The 26053-nt window shown below is 38.8% G+C and overlaps 1 protein-coding gene across 4 annotated transcripts in view; it reads left to right on the top strand.

The window, feature by feature from the left end:
- LOC149225587 (uncharacterized) overlaps nt 1-25250 on the top strand; it is a 204347-nt gene extending 179097 nt beyond the window's left edge. For all 4 annotated transcript variants that reach the window (XM_089377174.1, XM_089377173.1, XM_089377175.1 and 1 more), the window contains 3 exons: nt 24465-24688; nt 24793-24872; nt 24999-25250. In XM_089377174.1, coding sequence (XP_089233300.1) covers nt 24465-24688; nt 24793-24872; nt 24999-25005 — 311 coding nt within the window. In that variant the 3' untranslated portion in view covers nt 25006-25250. The remainder of the gene's footprint in view (nt 1-24464; nt 24689-24792; nt 24873-24998) is intronic.
- The last annotated feature ends 803 nt before the right edge of the window (nt 25251-26053 follow it).

Genomic DNA, 26053 nt, shown 5'->3' on the forward strand with positions numbered 1-26053 from the left:
CAGTGCCTTTAATTTGAATTAACCATAGACTAAGTAATAACAAGTCATCCAGAGAAAACTTATAGATGTGGCAAATCGACGATCATGAACAGTTAATGTAAATGCCCAAAACTGCAATATGCAAGAGGTTCTAGATTTAAAATAATTTTCAATTAATGGCCCAGATCTAGAATAATTAATTTTCCCCAACAGTCAATATGATTTAAAACGTTTATCGCACTTGACAAAGAAAATGCATTTAATCACCAAATAACACTAAGGAACTTCAAATTTAAATTTTAATTATTCCTTAGGCAATAACTTCAATGTGATAAATAAATAAGTCGAACTAAATCAAAGGGTTAAATTTCGAATTTTTAATGGGCTATTGGCCACATTAAAAAATTTAATGTTTAAGCACAAATCCCTTTATTTATCTTAACTCTTTAGTCACAAATTTTTTAAAATTTTAGATTTTTTTTTAATTTTGAATTTTGAATTTTTTATGATTTTTAATGTTTAGAAATTCTAATATTTTTCTTTTTTATGATTTTCAAAATCAAAATAAAAAAAAAAAAAAAAAAATTAAAGTGAAATCAATTCAAATATAAAAAATAAAAAATAAAACAAAACAGAATGAATTTTTTGAATTTTGTTTGTTTATGATTTATGAATCTAACTAAAGTCTATACCCAAAAGACAAATAAAAACAAAACGAAATGGGATCTAATGAAACAAATCTAAATGAGGCAAATAAAAATAAATAAATAAATAAAACCAAAATCGAATTTCAAAAAATAAAAATGAAAAAGAGAACATCAAACCTAACCCTACCTACCTAACTAAAGCATACATAACAATGAAAAATAAAAATCGAATGCGTATGTTGTTGTTTGTGTTTGCAGTGCAATTTATGATGGACTGCTTGAGCGTGGAAGAGAGTTAGGCAAAGACGGATGGGGCAGCGAGAGAGGAGCTGCAGGTGCAGAGGAGAAAGAAAGACGGCAGCAAGGGATGGAAGGGCAAAACGCAAGGGAAGAAGAGCTGACGGATGAGGAAGGGAACCGCGCGAAGGGTGAGTGAGGTCGAGTCTGCTCGAATACGAGGATTGAAGCAGCGGAAAGGAGATACGCAGGAGAAGGATGCGGGCAGCGTGGGACGGAGGTCTGAGGAGGCTCAGGCTTGCAGCTGCGGGAGAAGAAGCAGCGTGAGTTGCTTGAGCGTGGAGGAAGAAAGATGCGTGAAGGCTGAGGGTAGGTTGGCAGCGGAATGGAGATGGACTAACAGCGGGCAGATAGTAGCATAGAGGAGCAGCTGTGTGAGGTTTTTCTTTTTTTTTGGAGAAGGGGAAACTGCAGGGGTATGGAGGGCAATGGCAGCGTTTGGTGAGCCATTGGTCGATGGACGGATAGCGAATTTGCAGGCTAGCGGGTGAAGATTTGCAGTCAGGGATCAAAATTTCTTTTAATCTCATCCATCGAAATTTCAAATTTTTGAGGAAATTCGAATTTTTCAATTAAATGTATTTTAATTATTTCAAAAATTATTTTTTGAATTAGTTTCCTCAAAATTTTGACTTTGACTTAACCGACCAAAGGCTTAAAATTTAGCAAAATAATCAATTTACCTTAGTCCTGGGACCTCTTAAAATTAATTTTTAAGGACCAACAAATTTTTCTTTCAGATAATTTAAATTTACTTAGGACCTAGAATTAATTAAATTTTTGGCTTAGGATTTTAATTAATTTTTGGCCAGAAAATTTAATTAATTAACCTATGAGGGGATAAATTATTTTTCCAACCCTCAAGACACTTCACATCATAATCTCCATATCTTTTACATCATAGGGGGGAAAACCCATCTGAAATAGATCCTCATAGGCTACCCATTTCTGTGACACAAATATAATCCCGCAGACCAAGCAATTTGTAATAAAATAACCTAACCAAATAGCTAGGATTATTCCCAAATCACTTTTACATAGACTCGATCTAGAACACTAGGACTCGCCTAAGATCCCAATGACAAAATACATTCTAGCTTTGGGGTAAAACTGAAGGAAAACTCTGTCGACCATCTGAGAATGGATCGATGAGACAAAAAACCTTCCGAAATGTAGATCGTCACCAGAAAAGTAGTTTTACCTTAGGTAATTACATACACGACACAGATCTGCTGAGATTATTTACATTATACACATGAAGAATAGGTTTACATTATAGCATGATGATCAGACTGATGATAACTAGACGACACAGAGACATCGATCGGGCGCTATCCCTTTTGCAAAGAAAAAGGGGGTGTACTACTATGGGTCGTTGACACGTAGTGGTCAACAAGTGTAAATCCAATTTCTTCAGGTTAAGGACAGTTTTCTCAGTCACCTTCATGTTCTTCAAATCTGACCCAAGTGCAAAAAGCCAATTTCCTACCTCTAGTTCTTTTTGTAAATCCCTCATTTGCTCCAGTTGTGGAATAGTGCGGACTTCTCTTGAGAAGGGTCTATTGTTCTGCCTTTTTCTTTGGTCTACAGAAGTATTGGAGCCCAAAGAATCCACTAATGCATCGCTACAATGATTCCATCTCCTTTCTAAGTTATTCAGGGTTTTTGTGAGGCCTTCTAAGGATTTCTTCCATCTGCCATCCATGAGAAAAAAATTCAAATTCCACCTTTACAAATAGTCAACATGCCAATCACATTTTTTTTCATATCAAATTTCTTCAACAAATCTTTAGAAGTAATTTTGCTAAAAATTTTAATAAATTTCAGTCAGTAAATCACAAAAATACAATACAAACCCAGCAAATAATACTAAGGAAGAACCTTTTTTTGGACATGGAAAATTGAATCGACTACAATAAATTCAATTGTTGCAACGTTTTGGCCTCTCCACCAATAAATTTAGCCCTGTAAAATACTTTGACCCAACAAGAGAAATTTGGCCCAACAGAATAATTTTGGCCCATCAAGAGAAATTTAGCACAGCAAAAATAATTTTGGCCCAGCAACAGAGATTCGGCACAATAAGATAAATTTGGCCTAGCAAAATAATTTCAGCCCAACAAAATAATTTTGGCCCTACAAGATAAATTCGACACTACAAGAGAAATTTGGCACAACAAGATAAATTTAGCAAGGTAATGTCAAAGCAGAGGTGTTGACTTTGCGGTGGGTGATACAATGTGCTTGTTGGCTCACTGCAGAGGACATCTTGTTTGTTGGAGACTCGAAGTTGGTCATTGATTGGGTCAAGGGCCATTCCTCACTTGAAGTTCCATCACTTCATTGGATAGAGCAAATTTAGTCCATGATGGCCTCTTTTTCTTTTGTCTCTTTCTGCCATATCTTTCGAGAGCATAATCACTTGGAAAACCAACTACCTAAGTGAGGAGCCATTGTCTTACCAGGGCAGATATGTTTCGACTATCTAATCAATGGCTTTATCAACAACTCGGGGGCTTTCCCCTTTTGACGAAGGCTCAGTATGTTTTTTAGCTGGGCACATGCCTTTTTGGAGTGTTTTCTGTAGGTTTCACCTCTCGGATCTTCGTTGAGGCAGGGCACCTTGTGGCTCAATGTTCCTTGTATGGTTGTTTTTTTGTTGTTTTGTCTATTTTCTCATTGTTTTGATCCGTTTTCTATTCCTATATGGAAGCTTTCTGCCATGTTTTCACAGACTTTTGAGACAATTTGGGGCCAATGTAGCTTCACATAACTTTGTAAATGTAACCATCTTTCATTAACAATGAAAAAGGTTGTTTTTTTCTTTTGAAAAAAGATAAATTCAGCCCAACAAAATCATTTTAGCCCAACAAGAAAAATTTGACACAATGAGCTAAATTTGACCCAACAAAATAGACAAATTTGGCTCTAGCAATAAAGTGGGCTCCGAAAAATAAACTCAGCCCAACAAATGAACTCGTCCCCAATAGATAAATATGGCTCTGAAAAATAAATTGGCTACGACAAATAAACTCGACCCCAATAGATAAATTTGGCTCTGACAATTTGACACTTTGAAAAATCACCTGTAACAACTATTCTCTGGCAAATAGATTAAGAATTTTAACCCATGAACTTAGCTCCTTTATTCTTCAGGAACAATATGGCAATACAACAAACTTGGATTTTAACCCATAGCTGGCCAAAATCATGCTCTGATACCAATGTAATATCCCTTTTGGATATTTTTGTTAAATTTATGGAATTTTTCTTTTGAGAAATATGCCATGAATTTATTCAAAATTAGCATCAAAATTCGTCAATTTATGCAAGAGGAATCGATAACATAAAAACCCAAAAATGAAAATGTTGCTACTTCGACAAATTGAAAATAGAATTACAAAAATCACAGTATGAGACAAATGCAGCAAATCTCAACTTTATTATATTAGTATAAATATTGAAATTGCATGCCCATACAAATAACTGATGTGTAGCTGAGATAAAACCCTCCAAACTACAACAAACTGGATCTGGTCTCAAAATAATCTACTATAACACTGGATCTGACCTCCTAAATTGGACTACAAATATAGCTCAACTTGAGGATTTGGATGATCCTCACTCCAATCTTCAAATTTTCTCCAGATCTTAACCTCAATAACATTGTTGAAGCTCTGTGTTTCTTATGGAGAGACGTAGAGGTAAAACAAAAATGGGCTCTTGTTGCTTGGGGAAAAACTTGTAGGCCCAAAAAAGACGGTGGTCTTGGTCTCAGAGACACAGACCTCCTGGGGAAGGCTCTGGGAGCCAGAACTCTATGGAGATGGATTGCAAACCCCAACTCCCCTTGCGGAACCCTCTGGAAAGTTAAGTATACCCCTACCCTCTCGCAGGAGAAAATTATTAGGCTAAATGGCAGCATCGAAGGACCAGTTATCTGGAATCAAGCGTGCGAGAACAGTGAGATAATTCAAAAACATAGCTTCTGGGAGATTGGAAACGAAAACAAGGCTCTCTTTTGGGAGGATGCTTGGCAAAAAAGGTTTGAACCAGTGTTGTTAAAATCGCGATAAAATCGCGCTTTTTTCAAAAAATCGCGATTTTTTCACCTTAACGCATAAATCGCGCTTTTTATCCCAAAAAATCGGCGGATTTTTTTATAGCGCTTTTTTTCCGAAAAAAGCGCGATTTTTATGGAAAAAATCGGCGAGGCGCGGGGCAGCGGGTTATAATAGCCAAAATGCGATTTTTTTTTATGTCATTTTTGACTTGGGCGCGCGTTGGAGGAGGAGAAGTGTTGGGAGAGAGGAGCTGAAGGGTTTGGAAGCAAATCCAAGTGCTTGTTGGAGAATTTCAAGAGGAGATCACAAATTTCTCCATAAAAACGGTATGTAGATTATTTTTTTTTTGTTTTCCTTGTTTAAAAACTTTGTTTTCCATTGTTTTTGGTTGGCAAATTTCATATGGGCAGTGGGCACCATTTTCCTTTTGTTTTTAAAGAATTTATTGTATTTTTTCATTGATTTGGGATGGGTAACTTGGTATGAGTATGGGAACCAATTTTATTTTATTTTTCATTTTTTTTAAACATTGTTTATGTTTTTTCATTGTTTTTTGGCATTGCCATTTGGTTGGGTAACTTGGGTTTGGAACTTTGGATTTTGGAAATTTGTATTTTGTAATTTTGTAAATGCTAAATTGTAATTTGTATTATGTAATCCTAAATTCCTATTTCCTAATCCTTATTTTTCCATAGGTTTGCAAATTCAAAAACAAACATGCCAAGGAAATTGGATCCTTTCTGGGAATATGGTGAACCTAAAGCTCCGAATGATAGACAAAACTTGAATTGCAAGTTGTGTGGAAAGGAGATAAGCGGGGGGGTGTACAGGTTGAAGTACCACCTTGCACAAATCCCTGGACGTGATGTGGGGCCCTGTATAAATACAAATCCTGAACTTATCCAAAGAGCCATGAGAGCATTGGGAGAATTAGAGCACACTAGAGAGGCCAAAGAAGAACTCAAAAGGCAACTAAGAAGGTCAGCTGAAAGAGGTGGACCAAGTGGCACTGGTTCTACTGCAGCGTCAGTCAATCCGGTAGCTGCATCATCATTTTTTGTTCCTCGAACCACACCTGGTTCACAACCAACTATCGGTTCAATGCTAAAAAGAACTGAAAAAGAACAAGCTGATAGGTTGATGGCAAAATTTCTCCTCTGGAGTGATATTCCTTTCAGCATTGTAAGGAATAATCCATTTTTCCAACCTGTTGTTGATGCTATTGCCAGTGTTGGCCCGGGGTACAAAATCCCTTCTTATCATGATTTCAGAGGCCCGATTCTTCAAGAGGAAAAGCGTGACTGCACCCAAAGATTGGAGGATTTTAGGGCATCATGGGCACAAACAGGATGCACTGTTATGTCAGATGGTTGGACTGACCAAAAGGGGAGAACCCTTATAAACTTCTTGGTTAGTTGTCCCAAGGGGACTATGTTTATCAAATCTATTGATGCAACTCATCAAATCAAAGATGCAAGAACTTTATGTGATTTGCTGGATGTGTTTATTTTGGAGGTGGGTGCAGAAAATGTTGTCCAAGTCATAACGGACAATGCTGCAAATTATGTTGCTGCTGGTAGAATGCTTATGGACAGGCATACTACTTTATTTTGGACACCTTGTGCTGCCCATTGTATTGATTTGATGTTAGAGGACATAGGGAAAATTCCCTTTGTCAAAGATATTGTTGACTCATCAAAAAGCATCACAAAATTTATATATAATCATACATCTGTGCTTAGCTTGATGAGAAGATTCACCAACAACAAAGAGTTGGTGCGCCCCGCCATTACACGGTTTGCGACGAGTTTCATATCTCTTCAATCCCTTTTGAATTCTATGTGGGATTTGAAGAGAATGTTTCTTTCAGAGGAGTGGCGTGCTTCGTCAATGAGCCGCAAACCAGAAGGAGAGGCGGTATGCAGACTAGTTTCATACCAGGAAGACTTCTGGGCAGGAGTGCAGGAGGTGTGCGCCGTTACTGAACCTTTGGTAAAGGTTCTTCGGTTGGTTGATGGTGAGAAGCCCGCAATGGGCTATTTGTATGAAGCCATGGACAGGGCCAAAGAAGCCATTCGGTCCTACTATGATGATAAGGGAGATGATGGGTTTCAGAAACAACTCCTTCTATGGGAAGTGATTGATGAGCGATGGAACAACACACTCCATCGTCCCATTCATGTTGCTGGGCTTTTCCTGAACCCTGCATTTTCTTATGCATGTGGGTTTGATTTTGATGCTGAGGTCGTGGAAGGATTATTAACCTGTGTCCAGAAGATGGTGAGATCTCCAGAACAACGTATAGAGATCTCTAGACAAATTGAGATTTATAAGATGTCAGGTGGCACATTTGGCTTTGAGATGGCTGTCACTGATAGGACGATTAAAATGCCAGGTATTTTTTAGTTTGTACTTTGTAACTTTGTTTCAAATTTCATTGTCTCTTCAAATTCCATTTTTTTCTTATGTTTATTTAAAATTTTATTTGTAATTTTGTTGTAGACGCATGGTGGAAGATGTATGGTGGCAGAGTACCCCTTTTGCAAAAGCTTGCCGTACGCATCCTCAGCCAAACATGCAGCTCCTCAGGATGTGAGCGCAATTGGAGTGTATTTGAAAAAATACACAAGAAGAAGCGCAATAGGTTAACACTTAAACATTTAAAATATTGCAAATTTCCAAATAAATTTTTGAATTCATTAAAGTTTTAAACAATATTTTTTTTATAATATTAATTATTAATTATTATTTCATGAACTTTGTACAGGTTGGAGTCCCATAGACTTAATGACATGGTCTATGTCTACTACAATCTTCGATTGTGGGTGAGGCAACTAGAGAGGACACCTGATATGGAAGCCATCTCATTGGATGGGATTGACACCACTGCTGAATGGAGGGTTGAGACCGAGAGGCCTCTCATGGATCCCACTGATGATTGGTTAGTGCAGGATGAGGGGGCGGAGGAGGGGGAGGAGGAGGAGGAGGAGGAGCAGGAGCAGGAGCAGGAGCAGGTGGAGGAGGAGGAGCAGGAGGAGGAGGTGACACCGCCTACCCGGGCTACCACTACCACCAGTAGAGGACGTGGTCTCCGTCTACCTCAGCCTCCTGTAGCTGCTACTACTAGTTCTTCAGCTTCTAGAGCACGTCAGACTCCACTGCCATTTCCACCAACACAGGCACCAGCTTCTACATCTAGAGGGAAAGAGAAAGTTGTGCCATTTTCTCGCAAGAGGGGCAGAGGAAATCAATAGGATTAGACTTTCATTTTATTGTATATGACATTATGACATGATGAGATACATTATCATATTTTTTGTTGATATTTTGAGGCTGAGTTGGGACTCAGGACTTACTATTCAGGACATGATTTTAGCGCTAGAAATGATATTAAACATCTTATATATTAGTTTTTTTATCATATTTATGTGTCAATGTATTTATTTTATGTTGTAGATGGTTTAGATATTAAAAAAATTGAAAAAAAATGAATATTTTTGTGCCAAACGCTTTTTTCCTGCTTTTTTCCGCTTTTTTCCCGCTTTTGCCGATTTTTTCCGCTTTATTCCCGGCGCCGATTTAATCCTGATCGTGCTTTTAACAACATTGGTTTGAACTCGATCAAGATCGATATGCAAAATAAAGGGAGGTCTAGAGTCAGCAAATATTGGAAACCAAGGGCAGATGAGGACAGATGGAGAATCTGGTTGGATCAAGGGGACTAGGCTCCCCACATTAATCCTCAGGCTTGGTCTACTCTCTCATCAGAACTTCAAAAAAGACAAATCCTCCATGACTCCTCAGAGGAAAAAATCTGATGGGGCAAAAATTTGGCAGGTCTCTTTAATTTAAGAGAAGCCTACAGATACATAGCCAAGCTTGATCAACTTCAACCAGACCCAAAATGGAATTCTATCTGGGATAGGAAACACTGGCCTAAAATTTCAATCTTTCTATGGCTGGTTCTGCACAGGAAGATCCTTACTTGGGACAACCTAAGGAGAAAAGGCTTCATTGGCCCCTCCAGATGCCATCTATGTTAGCTAGAAGAAGAATCCCCCAATCATCTCCTAAATGAATGTCCATATGCATCCAAACTTTGGGACTAGGTTTTCCTGGTCTTCAACAGTTCGGATCGGGATCCCTCCTCCATACAAAACACCATCGTGAACTGGAGACCTTCTTTCTCCTCTCATCCTTTGGTTAATCGTGCATGGAACTTAATTCCAGGTCTAATCTGTTGGGCACTATGGAAGGAACCAATGCCAGAATTTTCCGAGGCATCTCTACTCAGGAGGAAATCATATTATCGAAGATCAAAAGCGTTATCCGGGAAACAGTGGTATCTTCACCTACTCAGACTTCCAATGCCCCTCCCACCAACTCAGAAGCAAGAATTTTGTCTATGCTGGACCTTCTCCAGATAAGAGTTCTCGAAGTCCCCGCCCCCTCCAAGAATGATAAACAGAAAGACATATGGAGGCCACCAAAGCTGGGCACCATAAAGCTTAACTACGACGGCGCAGCTAAAGGTAACCCGGGCCAAGCCGGTTTTGGAGGTGTCTTCAGGAACACAAAAGGAGAAATAATATGGATTTATGAGGGCAACATAGGTTCAGCAACAAACAACGTTGCTGAACTTCATGCTCTGGAAAATGGCATTACCATCGCACACAAGCTAAAGCTCAGTCCTTTGATCGTGGAAGGGGACTCTACTCTGGCCACTCAGATTGGAAAAAAACTTCAACAGGGTATCAAGGTGGCTAAAGTTTCGGACAACTGGCGCCTAAACAAAATCATTCAGAGAATCAAACACAGAATAGACAGCATGGCAAGCCTACACTTTTAGGCCATCAGAAGGAATGACAATAAGCTAGCACACAGATTAGAAAATGAGGGTACAGCAAGGACCCTTCGGCTGAATTCCAGATCATGGAATGACCTGAAGGATAGTGATCTCCGTCAGCACTGTGCAGCCATCAATGACAAAGACAACCAGACTATTGAACAATAATTGTTCGCGTACCCTCCATCAATTCAAGGATGATTCTAAGTACCGGAAGAAGGATGACACTGCGGCGCACGCGCCCAGACCCATCCTTGGCACGCTTGATGTGCTGGCCTTTTCTACCACCTCCCTCTTCCCCTGTGTAGTCGTCACCTTCCTGTCACATCCTCTCTGCAAGGCTCTTCCCCCACTACCCCTCCTCCATTCTTCGCATGCTTCTCCTTCCCACCCCCCTCTTCGCGCCTTGCCTCCCTTGATCCCCTGGACTCTATTTATTTCCTCCTCACCCTTCTTCATCCCATCATTCCCTCTGCCCTCACTCCCCCCTGCTTTTCCTCCGCTCTCTAGCTCCTATCGCTCCCCTGTCCCTCTGCTTTTCTCATGGCCCCGAAGCGTTGTTCCACCCTTGCCTCCAGTCAGGGAGCTGCGCACAATCGCACAGCCTCCCGTTGGCATTCTCTGGGTTCACCCTCCACTACTCGCACTTAGACCTCCGCGAGGCGCGCAGCTTTGAACTATGCGGCGGCTATCCTCCCAGAAACTCAAGAGCGCATCGCTAATCTAGAAACCCAAGCTAATGTTCTTTGCAAAGAAGTAATGTCTGAGGAGGTTGATGCGAACTTTGCTTGGATCCCTAATCCTGCCCTCACCAGAGCGCACGAAAATCTTTATGTGCGCACTATAGAAACATGGTGGCAGATGAAAACAATCATGGGTCTTGCAATGCAGGAGCAGGAGGAGCGCACTAAGGCACTCGAAACTAAGATTGACAATCTCACTGAGAAGTTTGTAATCTATGTTGAAGCCATCCACCATTGTTGATTCATCACTCGGGACTCTCCACAATACATTGTCATCAGGACAGCGAAAGTTCACTCTGCAATTGAAGGCTCACCAAGTATCAAGAAAGAGAACGTTGGAGCCTCCTCCAGTCATCTAAACACCACCGCGTCGCAGGAGGGGAGCACTCAAGAGACTCCCATCAACCTGGACGAAGACTCGGTCACCACCAACCAAGAATGACTATGGAAAGCCCTTTTTTGTCTCTTTTCCCCCGCAGAGGCCTGACTGTTGCAGACTACCATGTCTCGGAAATAAACACCCCATGCCTAGTCAATATTGCAATGGCTATAATCTATACACTCATTTTTGAGTATGTTGTAAAAAGGGTTCATGTCTGGTTACTCCACTGTATCTACCTTAGGCTACAAAACCCAATTTTGCCAAGGTTTCATTGTAAAAGGAGGAATACTGAAGCCAGATCAAACTATTTTGTTGGTCCTTGTGTCGGGTTCTCTTTCCCGCACAAACCAACTAAAGTAATTACTCACTTCTTTCAGTAATATATTTTATCTTATTCACAAAAAAAAAACATTGTTGAAGCTCCGTGAGATTTTTGGATGAAATCTCCTCAATAGTGGGTTGGGGTTGGGTTTTCGTCCACAATAGGAAACCCAAGGGTTTTTGGTCTGGGGCTTACCAAATTTGAGAACCGCATTCCCAAAACCTCTCCAACAAGAAAATATCACAACTCCAAGATGTCCCAAATGATTTGCTTCCCCTCCTTTTATAGATCTAATGGATCCCTCTTCAACCTTCTAGAAGCACTTTATTTTATTATTTTATTTCCATTTTAGAAGATTCTCCCCTTTAAGTGACCTTTATTTTATTTTACTTAAGTCACTTTCCCCTTCTACCCTTTTCCTTCAATTAAGTATTTTTTTTTATCTAATTAAGGACTAACTAAATTCACTTTTAATCTAAGAAAATCGTAAATTTGCCTTTGCGATCTCTCCAACCACTGAAAGTCACTTTTCACCATCCCATCATGTAGATCATTTTGTTCTGGTTCCAACAAGCTATTACACTAAGGTGTTTCATCAAATACTCCTCCCAAAATGATACCTTGAGCATATTTAATTAAGATATGCTCAATAATAACCCCATTTTACGGGAATTGTCGGAATGCAGCGAAACCAAGAATAAGTTGTGTAAAATTGACGTCGATAATGAATTATTCCAAGCAAACTTCGTTGGACCCCATAAGACTCCTCCAAAATCCTTGATAGTGAAATCTTGCTCCGTGACCAAGCCGTCACCAACCCTGGAAATCCATCCTAGCCGCACCATAAGGGAAACTAAAATGGGGACATTACAAAAGATGACAAAGGAAACACTGAAAGCAAGGAAGACTCTGAAGTAGATCTCTTAGTTGCCCTAGAAGAAATAGACATGCTCAGAAAAGAAAACAAAGAGCTTAAAAAGCAAATGCAAGGTGTTGAAGAAAAGAATCATGGCCTTGGCAAAACAAAATAATTTATCCTCCTAAGATTTCAAGTAGAGGAAGTAGAAAAGAGAGAAGAAAGCTTGGCAAGCCAACTAAAGGAAAAGGTTGATGATTATGAGAAGCTAATAGTGGAAGTTGATCAAAACCAGAAAAAGGAACAAGGTAGAATTGAAGAAGAGGTCAATCCCTTGAAAATTCAGCTAAAAGAAGCAAATAGAGCAGAAGAAGTGATGAAGTTCTAGCTGATGAAGGAAGAAGAAGACTGTGAAAAGCTTGAAGAAGAGATTGTTTCATTGACAAATGAAGTTGACAAGCTCAATAAGAACTTGAAAAGTTCTCAAATATTGGATGGTATTCTCAGTTATCAAAGATCACCATTTGACAAATCAGGTCTTGGCTATATAGGTGAGATTTCATGCAAATATGATGAAAACCCCAAGTCCTCTAAAAGAAAAATTAAGGTAAAACCTAAAAGTCACGTCAATATCCTTCAGATTTCCAAATCTAGTGAAAGCAAGGAAAGAAATCAAGATGAGTTTGGAAGAACCACTCCACCAAGAAGCTATATCAATGTTCTCACGGGATCCATACACAATGCAAGCAACAGTAAGGATCAACAAAGGTTTAAGCCTCCTCCAAAGCAAAATAACTTCAAAAGACCACCAAGGGAAGCTCACTCAGCTAGGTATCAAACCATATTCCTTGGTCATTGTTTTTCATGTGCAAATCCCGAACATAAGGCAAGAGATTGTAGGGCCTATACCAAAATTAATTATAGTAAAAGTGTCCCTATCAGCCTTCCATAAATCAGTTCACAAGCTATAAAACTAGAGGACCTATTGGCTACAACAAAAGTTATGATTTATTTGTTCCATTATTCATATACAATGTTGTAATGTCCCCATTTTCAGTTTCGTCTATAGTACAGTCATGATGGATTTTCAGGGTACGTGATGGCCAAGTCATAGGAGTAGAATTATGTCATCAGAGGTCTTGGAGGGGTTTTGAGGAATTTTATGGAGTCGGATGGCATTCGCTTGGCATATTCCATCATCAAGGTCACTTTCGCACAGCTTGCTTTTGGTTTTGTTGCATTACAATAAATTCTGTAAAACGAGGTTATTATTGAGCCTAAATTAATTATGCTTAAGGTGGCATTCTAGGAGGAATATTTGATGGAACACCTTAGTGTAATAGCTCATTGGAACCAAAACGAGAAGATCTATAGGATGGGATGATGAGAAGTGACTTCTAGCGGCTAGAGAAAGTATGGTGGGCGATTTACCATTTTCCCGAATTAAAAGTGACTTTAATTAGTCACTTGATTAAATAAAAGAAGGGGAAAATGATTAATTGAAGGAAAAAAAACCAAAAGTGACATAAGTAAAATTAAATTAAATTAAAAGTCACTTAGATGAAGTCAAAGGGGAGCTTCTAGAATAATACTAAAATAATCAAAATACAATATTTATGGAAGATTGGTGATTTATCTATCGAGCCTTTAAAAGGAGGACGAGATCATTTGGGACATCTTGGATTTGTGTATTGTCTTTGAGGTGGAGTTTGGGGAACCAAGTTCTCAGCTTCAATAGCCCCAAGATGAAAACCCTTGGGTGATTCGATGAGATCAGACAAAAACCTGTTTCATCCCTTGGTGAATTCATCTAAAATTAACAAGTAGTACTTATCAATTCCGATTTATTTGAGTTGAGGAGTTATTGTCAACCATTGCTATTGTTGTAACCAATTATTATATTAATATAATAAGGTTGAATCTAGTAAGCAAGTCTTTCGGATTAATCACATCGATATTATTTGGTCGACGTTTCAAACCAACTAATGTGGTTCATCTTCAGGACAAAGGTGAAAAAATCCATAGATCCTAAGGAATAAATAGCAAAGAAGCATCAGGGTCTAGAATTAGCCGTTAGGAAATTAGTTATTTAATTAATGAATTAATATATTTTTAATTTTTAAATTCCAATTAAAAGCTAGCTGTTATAAACTAGTCGTTAATTGTTTATATAAATATTTAATTATTTGTTAGTAATATTAAATTATTATATATGTACTAACCCTATTTCATCTAATAAGGTTGAATCTAGTCGAGTTTGCAGCTATCTATGTTGTGTATTTTTATGATTGAAGTATTTCCAGGTTATTTTGTGTTGGTGTTTTTGTATTATTCTTGTTAAGAAAAAATTTATGGCAAAGTTTTCATGAAAATCATAATTAAAATAATTCGGGATACCTCAAATGTAGAAGGCTATAAATGTCACAAACTTGGACACATAGCATGTGATTGCAGAAGTTGCATGATATGGTTGCATAAGAAAGTCAAAGAGGAAAATATTCCTACTAGGAACAAAGAAAAATCCACCAAATTTTGGAGAAGAAAATAAGAAAAGCCAAATATTGAAGAACATGGCGTGGTTGCACATGCTCAATGCACTAATTGTTAAAGCATCTTCAGGTTCTAGTGTTCCAAGACAAAGATTACTAGGCTATTAAAAGTTGCAAAAATATTGATGATGTAGGTTGTCTATTGCTGAATAAAAATAACTTAAAACAGGGGAAATTAAAAGAACTTGGTCTTGAAGATGACACAGGTTATAGACTTGATAATCCATTTGAGCGCCAAAGTAGTTATTACTTGCAAGAAAATGACATGGAGGAAGCACACAAGGGTGCCATTTCTATGATTGTTGACATGGGATTTTCCCAAGCTCTTGCCTTGTCACTAGGTAATTATGAGGTTCCCAAAGACAATGCCAATGAGAAAGGAAGAGAAGTCTCTTATGAAGAGAAACCTATAGAAAATCCTTCCGTTGAGAATATCTTAATTACATGTATGAATTTGTTGCAAAGAACAAATTCAATTGCTTTTTCATGACTGATTTTATTGTAACCAAAACAAAGGCATGTTTCCTTATTCAACAACTAAAGCTTTGTAAGGTGAATGGATCTGAAAAAGACACTAGTCCATTATCAATTATTTCTCATATTTTACAGAGGCAGTTACCTGGAATTTCATCCACAAACACCCACCCAAAATTACCCTATAGCAAAACGGCCCTAGCAAAGCCCTATCGACTTGCCTTAAAAAGCCTAGCAGAGATAAAATAAAGGAAAATATTTATGTTTTAATGATTTTTTATCAACACAACTTTGGCTAGTGCCTAATCCATCTTGGCCAAATGGAGTCTTAGGGATATTTAAAGGAAGTTGATAATTGATTGGAGTAAGGGGGGAAATATAATTTTCCTCTTGTAAAACCCTAACTATCTTTTTTGTGAGGGGAGAAATTAAATATAGAAGATGCACCCTAAGAGTTCTTCTATAGGTTTCAAGGAAGAATAATTTTAACATGCAAAATTTCACCAAGATTTCCAATAAACAATATGCATTTAGTCATGGAACATTTAGAAACCTTAGCATAAATTCATTCACATGCAAAATATAGAAAAATCAGCAATAAACTTACAAATTCTTCCAAGAAAAGTCTTCTTTCAATCCCAAAAAGGCATCTTCAATGCATCAACCTCCAATAATAAGATGCTCTACAAAAATCACATTTTCACCAATTATAGAAGTAGACAAGGCAATTTTCACTCTCTAAGGAGGTTGAATTCACATGTGTGATGATGTCTAAATGAAGTGGAGGGATCCTCTATTTATATGAGGTCTATCCCTTCACTTTTACAAAAAATTAAGCCTACAAGCCCTAAAACAAGTTCAACTTTGAGTGTTTGACAAGACAATGAGTTACAATCCAACCCCATAGCTCAACACAATAAAATAATGCCATAAATACCCACATGTGTGGGTCAATGTCCTCCAAATGCATGATGCCATCTTCATTTTAAGCTCTAAATGCCACACAAAGGTGGGATGGGCTAAGGAGATGCCCCATCATCATAATCAACTCTAAATCTTCCTCCACCCAAGCCTTTGTTTCCTCTCACAATTAATTCAATTGAGGATTCTTTGAAAGATCATTTGCCTTCTTTATTGGTTGCTAAATATTATCTGCTTGATTCTGTTGAAATTTGGCAGCTCAAGGAGAAATTCCCTCCTTTGGGAAGCCCTTCTCACTGTAAAGGGACCCTACTAGCCCTTCGAAGAATTTAATTTGCACATGGAAAACCATTATTTTAATGCGGAACCATGTCATCACAAAAAATACAAGTCAGCCTGGAAGAGGAAATTAGTCCACCAAAACCACATATAAATACAAGTTGCTTGATATCACTTGGAGGCATCTCAACACACATCATTTCTTCTTTGGATGGTTTGATCTAACAAGTGCAGGTTCGAGTTCACACGTGCGAAGGAGAGAGAAGGTGTTTCTATTGACTAGCATTGACTTATGTTTTGGGATTGTTTGACTTGCGTTGACTTGGAAGAGTTTGACTTCATTTGAATTGGTTTTGGACCTGTTTTGGAAGGCCGAGTTGACTGGCATTTTGACAAATTTTTTTGGGCATGTTGACTACCTTTGACTGCAGATTTGAGCAGGATTTGACCACAAGTCTGTTAGCGTTTGACTACAGACTTTCTCTCCTTTGACCGAGAGTTTTGATGCTGCTTTGTCTAGTTTTGACTGAGGGAAGAAGGCCACACTCTTTGACTAGTTGATGGAACTGTTTGGAGCAAACTTTGACCATTGATTGTTGACTAGTTAGGGCAGCATTGATTGTTGTTGACTTTGACATAAAATTGCAAAACTAAAGTTTGACCAGATTTGACTTTCTTGCTCATATTTGATTGGATCTTGGTTGGTTGATTTGGTTGGTCAAGGCTTTGACCTTTGACTCATTGTTGATGTACTTGGACTATGTATCTCTCTGTTGAACATTTGATGACAATCTAATAGAAGAATAATTTGGAAAGGGTTTTCCCCCTTGTGGGGTTTTTCCCTGGTCTTTGACCAAATCTCTGTGTCTCTATTGTTCTTGGTTGTCTTCTATTGTGCATATGTTTTATGTTCTATCTACAATTGCTTATTGTTATTGAAAGATTGAAGATAATTGGATAAAGTGATTGCTATTGGAAGAAGAATTGTTATAAGTGATTGTTGCAACATAGAACATTGAAAAATTAACATGGTATCAAAGCTAAGGTGAAGACAAGCCCAAGGAGACAAGAGCAATCACACTTTGAAGATCTCTTATCCACTGCTGAAGATCACTTGACTTGGTCAAGATGACTACCTCATACTTCAAGATTGAAGAGTAGCTAAATGACTCATCTATGTTGTTTGGAGAGCTAGGGTCAATTTGACTTTAGAGGAGAATGGTGTTTTGGAATATATTGAAGGAAAGGTATTTGAGCCTCCGAAGAATGCTTATGTTTCTATCAAGCCCAAGTACAAGAAAGGAGAGGTCAAAGCTAAGAAAATTATTATTGATTCATTGGGAGATCTCTTGATCACTTATGTTGCAAAGTTGAATAAATCTAAGGAGATGCATGATAAGCTAGTTGCGATGTATGAGGTCAACAACTTGAACCATATTCTATCTTTCAATAATCAACTTAGAGACATCAAGATGAACAAGGGGGAGATTGTGCACACCTACTTCATGAGGATATCCCAACACAAGGATCAATTGTTGTCCGTTGGAGAAACCACATTTGATATAGAGTTGGTACTAATTGCACTTGGAGGTCTTCCTCTGATTTGGTAGACATTCATCACAACTATTAGCAACAATGACAGGTTTCCTTCATTTGATGAGCTTCTGGGAAAGTGCACTCAAGAGGAGACTAGGATGATTTCTAGAGGGAGAATTCAAAAGCTTGAAGAAGGAGAACCCTTTGCATTTTCTACTCAAGACAAGAAGAGGAAGACCATCTAATTCAAGAAAGCCTGGACTAGCATCCAGGGACTCCAATAGAAGAGTGAAAAGGAACAGGGACTTGTCATATATTCAATGTTACAATTTCCACAAGCATGGTCACTATGTCGATTGCCTGGAGAATGGTGATGCTCGTAGATCTAACAACAACAATCATGGCTACAACAACAAGTCTAACTATAGAAGAAGAAGAGATACTCCTACCGCTCGTGAAGAGGGTCATCGTCCTCAAAAGAGATCAAGGAACTCAAGGTATGAAAATAATGCAGTTGCTATTCAATCTAAATATTTTCTTATTTTTTCTCTTTCTAGTTCCTCCCCTCCGGATTCGTTTGATAGCTAGATTGTAGATAGTGGGGCTTCTAGACACTTCACTGTGTTGATTTTTGGTAGCATTGAATGTGATCTAGCCTTGAAATTTGGAGGAGAAGCTAAGGCACATGAGATCTCCAATACCCAAAGATCGTTTTGAGAAATTCCACCGGATGAGGAGTTATTAAAATAATTAATATTTTTAATGGGTTCCTAAGTCTAAACTTAGGAAAATAAAAATATTATTGGGTATTAATAAAGATAAAGGTGAGAAGCTTCTAAGAGATGAGGCTCAAGTATGTTTTAATCGTAGCCGTTGATTAGGGACTTAATCTCAGTTGTTGATTTGTCAACAGGAAAAATATAAGAGAAGACTTGAGGATCATTTGGAGATACACTGGCAGATACTCAGTATCTCAAGGAAAATCGATTCTCGAGTAGAGGAGATCGATTACAGAGGGAGAGTTGCAGGGTGGAGGAAGAAGAGGGCATCAGCAGCAGGCAACGAAGAGGAGGAGGTGACGCAGGGATAGTGGGAGACAACGCAAAGAGAGACGCAGTCCAGAGGAGAGACTCAAAGCCTATGTAGGTTGACGCAAAGGGACACAGAGCCACTCAAAGCCACGCAGAGGGACGCAGAGCCACGCAGAGGGACACAGAGCCACACAGAGTGACACAGGGGTAACACAGAAGTGGGAGCAGGGTCTCCAAAGTGTCAGAAGGTCTCAAGGGGAAAGTTTCAGGTGTTTTCTTTCAGTTTCTCTGTAAAATCATTCCTTGTAAAAGCAATTGCTACTAAATATTACTAAAGCCCTCATCTGCTGCATCGATTTTCCCACATTGGGTTTTTCTGGGGACAATTGTCCAAAAATAGCTGTTTTGATGTGATTGGTTATTGTGCATGTATTTTTTCTCTAGGTAATTGTGTGATAACTGCAGTAGAATTTATTTTAATATTTACTGAAGGGATTTCGTAAATAACTTAGTGTGAATAATAAGTAGGTGAAATAAATCAGTTTCTGCAGTAGTAGAATTTCAGTTTAGAAATTTTCACACACTGTTATCGTGAAGTCCTCTCAAACCTGGTTGAGAGGGAGACAAATTTGAAGATTATTCTTGGGGACAATTCTACTTATCCTATAAAGGGGTCTGGTTTTGTTTCATTTCATTTGGATTATGGTCAAACTATACATCTACAAAATGTTTTGTATGTGCGAGGATTGAAAAAGAATATTGTGTCTATATTTGCCTTGGAGGACAAAGGAATGAAGGTTGCTTTATAAATGGAAAGGTCCTTACTTGGCCTATGGAGTCTCGCTTAAGTGATTCCTTCACTTTGGGATCAAGAATCGAAGGCCTTTATAAAGTCAATGGAAGATCAATCCGAGCATTGGTTCATGATAGTAATCATCAATGTGAGTTGTGGCACCGAAGATTCGCTCACCTTCACTATGAAGCCTTGCCTAAGGTAAGAAGGATGGTTTTTGGGATGCCCGAGATTTGTATAGATCATGATGGAGTTTGTCCAGGATGTGCAAGTGGAAATAAGACAAAGGGGCCATTCCCTTCAAGCAGGAGCAAGACCAGTGGAATACTACAACTAATACATTTTGATTTGTGTGGACCCATGCTAGTGACTTCTCTTGGTGACTACCTGCACTACATAATCTTTGTGGAGGATAATTCATGTCAAATGAGTTCATTCACTTTTGCAAGAAAGCAGGAATCAAGATGGAGACCATCATACCTTACAACCCCGAGCAAAATGGAGTCGGTGAAACAAAGAACAGGACTATCATCGAAGTTGCCCGAGTCGTGTTGCATGATCAAAAGTTGTCGAAGTTCATATGGGGAGAAGCTGATAATATTGTTGTTTATGTTCTAAATAGGACTCCTCATCAAGCCTTCGGTGATAAGACTCTCGAAGAAGTTTTCACAAGTGTAAAGCCCGATGTTGGAAACTTGAGGATCTTTGGCTGTCCCATTTACTTTCATGTGCTGAAGGACAAGAGGAACAAGCTGGAAGCTTCAGGAAAGAAAGGTACATTTGTTGGTTACTGTGAAAATTCTAAAGCTTATAGAATATATGTATTTGGTCAGGGTATAGAGTTTAGTAGGGATGTGATATTTGATGAAGATGTTGCCCTTGGGAAAGCAAGGGATACTCTTCCCCCTATCTGTGTTGAAAGAAAGGATAATGCCATGAATGAACAAGATGACTCTCCTATGTCTGAGTCAGAGACTAATGATCCCATGGAACCCATGGACCCCTTGGATCCCCCTACATGTGATCCTCCCGACAGGAAGAGACCACTATGGCTTCGTGACACCTTAGAGAATGTTGAAAGGGATGTTGTTGCAAGAGGAACCTTCAAGGAAAGCAAGAAGCCATGTCGATACAAGGGATATGTTTTGGCTATGAGCAACATGATACAAGTTGAACCACACTCCTTTGAAGAAGCAGCGAAAGAACTAGTATGGAAGGATATTATGGCCGAAGAATATGAGTCCTTTATGAAGAACGATGTGTGGGAAGTAGTTCTGAGACCCAAAGGAAAGTCTATTGTGACTTCTAAATGGTTGTACAAGATTAAGCATGGTGCAGATGGAAGTATTGAGAACTACAAGGTGATATTTGTGGCTAGAGGTTTCTCCCAAAAAGCAGGAGGGGACTATGATGACATTTTTGTATTGGTTGCCTGCTATACTACCATTAGATCTATCGTTTCTCTTGCTGCTAGCCAAGGATGGAAACTTCACCAAATGGATGTGAAGACCGTGTTTCTACATGGCATTCTCAAGGAAGAAGTATATGTTGAGCAACCACAGGGCTTTGAGGATCATGACAGGAAGACTCATGTATGCAGGCTGAAGAAAGCGCTTTATGGATTGAAGCAAGCCCATAGGACTTGGTACGCCTGCATTGATAGCCACCTGATGAACCTTGGATTTACGAGAAACAATGTCGATCCAAATCTCTACTTCAAAGTAGTCCAAGGTATGCCCCCGATTTTGGTATTGTATGTTGATGATTTATTCTTGACAGGTGGAGAGCCTCTTATTCTCCAGTTTAAGAGGGATTTGGCCTCTAAATTTGAGATGAAAGAACTTGGATTGATGCACTACTTCCTAGGCTTAGAGGTGTGGCAAAGCCCTAGTGATATTTTCCTTTCTCAAGGGAAATATGTTGTCAAGCTATTGGAAAGATTTGGAATGGTAGAATGCAAGTCCATGGCCACACCGATGGAGATGAACTTCAAGAAGTTATGTGGTGAAGCTGTAAGACCCGATTTGGCAAATCCCTTTGACTACCGATAGTTGATTGGGGCACTAATGTTCTTAGTGAACACTCGACCGGACATATGTTTTTCTGTCAACATTCTGAGTCAATTTATGACTGAGCCCCTACATGCACATTGGGTTGTTGCCAAACATGTGCTGAGATACTTACATGGGACTATCAACCTTGGTTTGAGATATACTGTCAAAGATGTGAGACTACATGGATACACTAATGTTGACTGGGCCAGAAATATTGTTGACAGGAAGAGCACATCAAGGTGTTGTTTTAGCCTGGGGTCTGCCATGATATCTTGGATGAGCAGGAAGCAGAAGTTTGTTGCCCTTAGCATGGCTGAGGCTAAGTATATTGTTGCTAGCATGGCTAGTTGTGAGGCAGTATGGTTGAGGAATCTCTTTGGAGAGTTGTTTGAGTAGGTATTGGATACAACAGTGATATATTGCGACAACAAGAGTGGGATCCGACTTTTAGAGAATCTTGTGTTCCACGACAGGTCCAAGCACATTGAGATTAGATATCACTATATCCGGGATATGGTGCAGAGAGGAGCCATAAGACTCTATCACATTTCGAGAGGTGAGCGAATAGCAGATATTCTTACCAAACCTTTTCCAGAGGGGAAGTTCTTGGTCTTTAGAGAGCAGCTTGGATTGGTGGATGTGACCCTCTCGGGAAAGGATCACGGCTGATCAAGGACACTGAGCTATGCTCTTCCCCCTTGTTTGAGCTCCCAAGTTGGGAATGGAGCCAGAGAGCTCCTAGGGTTGAGGGAACTCTTGGACAATAGGATAGTTGTGATCCTTACCTCTCATGGTTAGTATCCTTCCTATTGTCACTGTAGGGTGTGTGTGATCCTTGTCATTTATGGCAAGTTGGGTATCTCCCCCTATCGAGTCTAACAGAGTATTCTCCAATATGCATCCTACCCACAAGTTGGGCTTGTTGGGATTGCCACCCATCTGACCAATGGGTGAGGAGACTTGGGTGTGTGTGATCCTTACCACTGGTAAGTTGGGTATCTCCCCCAAGGTAGAGGATGCAGGTGTTCAACCACTTGACTCTTGAGAGTCAAGGTGGGAAGATCAATGGATAATAGGATGGTTGTGATCCTTACTTCTCATGGTAAGTGGTATCTCGCCTATTGTCATTGGACAAATAGGATGGTTATGATCCTTACCTCTCATGGTAAGTTGTATCTCGCCTAATGTCCTTGGATATAGGGTGGCAGATTTATCTCCCCTATGATGATTCTTCTTTAGATCGAGAGTATTCAGCAGATGAGCAAAGACGATGTATGATATGATACAACAACAATGATGACGAGACATCTGAGATTGAAATTCGGCAGCTCAGTGAGAAATTCCCTCCTTTGGAAAGCCCTTCTCACCCTAAATGGACCCTACTAGCCCTTGGAAGAATTTAATTTGCACATGAAAAACTATTATTTTTAATGTGGAACCATGTCATCACAAAAAGTACAAGTCGACCTGGAAGAGGAATTTCATCCACCAAAACCACATATAAATACAAGTTGCTTGACATCACTTGGAGGCATCATTTCTTCCTTGGATGGTTTGATCTAGTCTGAAAATTGCAGGTCCAAGTTCACACATGCAAAGGAGAGAGGGTGTTTCTGTTGACCAGCATTGACCCCTGTTTTGGGACTGTTTGACTTGCATTGGCTTGGAAGAGTATGACTTTGTTTGACTTGGTTTTGGACCTGTTTTTGAAGGCCAAGTTGACTGGAATTTTGACCAAATTTTCTGGGCATGTTGACTACCTTTGACCACAGATTTGAGAAGGGTTTGACCGCAGGTCTGTTAGGGTTTGACCGCAGACTTTCTCTCTCCTTTGACCGAGAGTTTTGATGCTGCTTTGCCTGGTTTTGACTGAGGGAAGAAGGCCACACTCTTTGACTGGTTGACTGAACTGTTTGGAGCATACTTTGACCACTGACTGTTGACTGGTTAGGGCAGCATTGACTGCTGTTGACTTTAACAGAAAATTGCAGAACTCAAGTTTGACCAGATTTGGCTTTCTTGCTCATATTTGACTGTATCTTGGTTGGTTGATTTGGTTGGTCAAGGCTTTGACCTTTGACTCATTGTTGATGTACTTGAACTATGTATCTCTTTGTTGAGCATTTGATGACAATCTAATAGAAGAAGAATTTGGAAAGGGTTTTCCCCTTGTGGTGTTTTTCCCTGGTCTTTGACCAAATATCTGTGTCTCTATTGTTCTTGGCTGTCTTCTATTGTACATATGGTTTTATGTTCTATCTACAATTGCTTACTGTTATTGAAAGATTGAAGATAATTGGATAAATGGATAAAGTGATTGCTATTGGAAGAAGAATTGTCACAAGTGATTGTGTCACAAGTGATTGTTGCAGCATAGAACATTGAAAAATTAAAGATTCTAATGTTCTTTATCTGTCATTCCCATATTTCTTCCTTTGTAATATTCCATCGTCCTAGAACTTTTTAGCCCCATAAAATATGTCAGTCTCATAAATATCAAGATCTTCTAGCATTGCTATATTTGTGCAGACAATCATGCTAATCGACTTAGTCAAGAAAGACTAAGATATTAGTAAATAACCATGCTAATCAGCTATATCATAGGCATTTATGAGGCAGATACATACTGAAATGTATAGTTGAGAAGTTGATCTACTATCATTGGGTGAATGTTTTTCTTCTGCTGGCAAGGATTTGATGGAGTTAAACTGCATGACGAAAGGCTTTTGGTGGTGTACAATACAATTTCACGAGCTGAGTTAAAAGTTGCCATATCTGGAGATGATGGTGATACTTGGCATGATGTTTTGACATTGGAAGACACTGAAGGAATGGAATTCTCATATGCAGCTGTGATTCAATCTTCAGACATGCTTGTCCACACGACATATACATACAACCGGACTCAAATCAAGGTGCTCTAAATTATTATCTCACCTATGAAATTTGAAATCTTTGTAGAAATTCAGACATGTTTATCTTCTTATTCTGACACAAATTTTGTGGCATAACTGTCCAGCGTGTGGTTCTGAATCCAGCAGCATTAACATATCCCATTCGAGAACAAGTACCTCAGGACAAGAAATTCATTGATGCTTTGTAAGACATGATTCTTCCAACTAGAAGAAAAGGAAATGGACGTTCTTTTGAAATTCTTTACTATTTTTAATCAATTAATGAATTTTACAGTGACTCAAAATATGATGTTCTTGTTTTATTTTTCAGGATTTAGTATGAAGACTGTTGACCTCAATCCCAAATTAGTAAATTAGTCTTGTCGCAGAGGTTGCACACCTTGTATTAAATATTGTGTTCAGAGATTGTTGGCGTACCACTTTGGAAGACATTCTCAGTCAGGAAGTAACCAGCGATCAGCAATGTTCCCGTAGTTATGCAAAGTTGTTTTTAATTCCTAAAATTTGTAAACACTAGACTTCGATTTGTAACAAGTGTATATAACGTTTATTGTCATTTTCTCATGCGTAGATTTTATAAATGTCTTGAAACCATGCCATTAAAACTCAGTTTCAAACTTCAAACATTGAGCAATCATTTACAAATAACTGAAATATCTATCAACTTGTAGGCTTTTTTTTCTGTTTTTTGTTGGCTTGACCCGCGGGGATTTGAACCTTGAATCTCATGGTTTACATGATACTTCATAACATGGAAATTGCCACTGAGCTGCCCCAGGGCATGACTTGTAGGCTTTTAAGTTTGCTAAAGCATTAGAATAAAGTGGTGTATGGCCACTGAGCTTCCCCAGGGCTCGACTTGTAGGCTTTTAAGTTTGCTAAAGCATTAGAATAAAGTTGTGTATGGGTAAGTACTAAATTCCATTTTCTAATCTTTGATTAGGATCTATTCATGATAAGAACCCTTGGCTTTTTGTGATTAATTTAATGACAATTTTTCCGGGTTCAATGTGAACTTAATTGAAAAAACTTGCAGTTTACTATAGAAGCATTTTTTTGACTGTGCCTTTAGTTGGATGCATGATTCTGTTGGATGTGGATTTTTCCAACGTCACAAGTTAAGATTAATAACAATGAAAGAAAAGGAACGGATTATACATGCTTTTAGTTGCATGCATGACTCTATTGGGTGTGGATTTTTCCAAAGTCACGAGTTAACAGTCATAACAATGCATGAAAGTGAACGGATTATACATGCACGTCCAACTTAAATGAATAGGATAACAATATTGATGACAATATAAAGAATAGTATTGTAAACTAGTAAAGACTTTTTTATCTTCTTGGGATTTTTACCCATCTTCC

The sequence above is a fragment of the Pinus tabuliformis genome, chromosome J (assembly GCF_031772625.1).
Source record: "Pinus tabuliformis cultivar Carrire ecotype Pingquan chromosome J, CPIR1, whole genome shotgun sequence".
NCBI classification, from domain to species: domain Eukaryota; kingdom Viridiplantae; phylum Streptophyta; class Pinopsida; order Pinales; family Pinaceae; genus Pinus; species Pinus tabuliformis.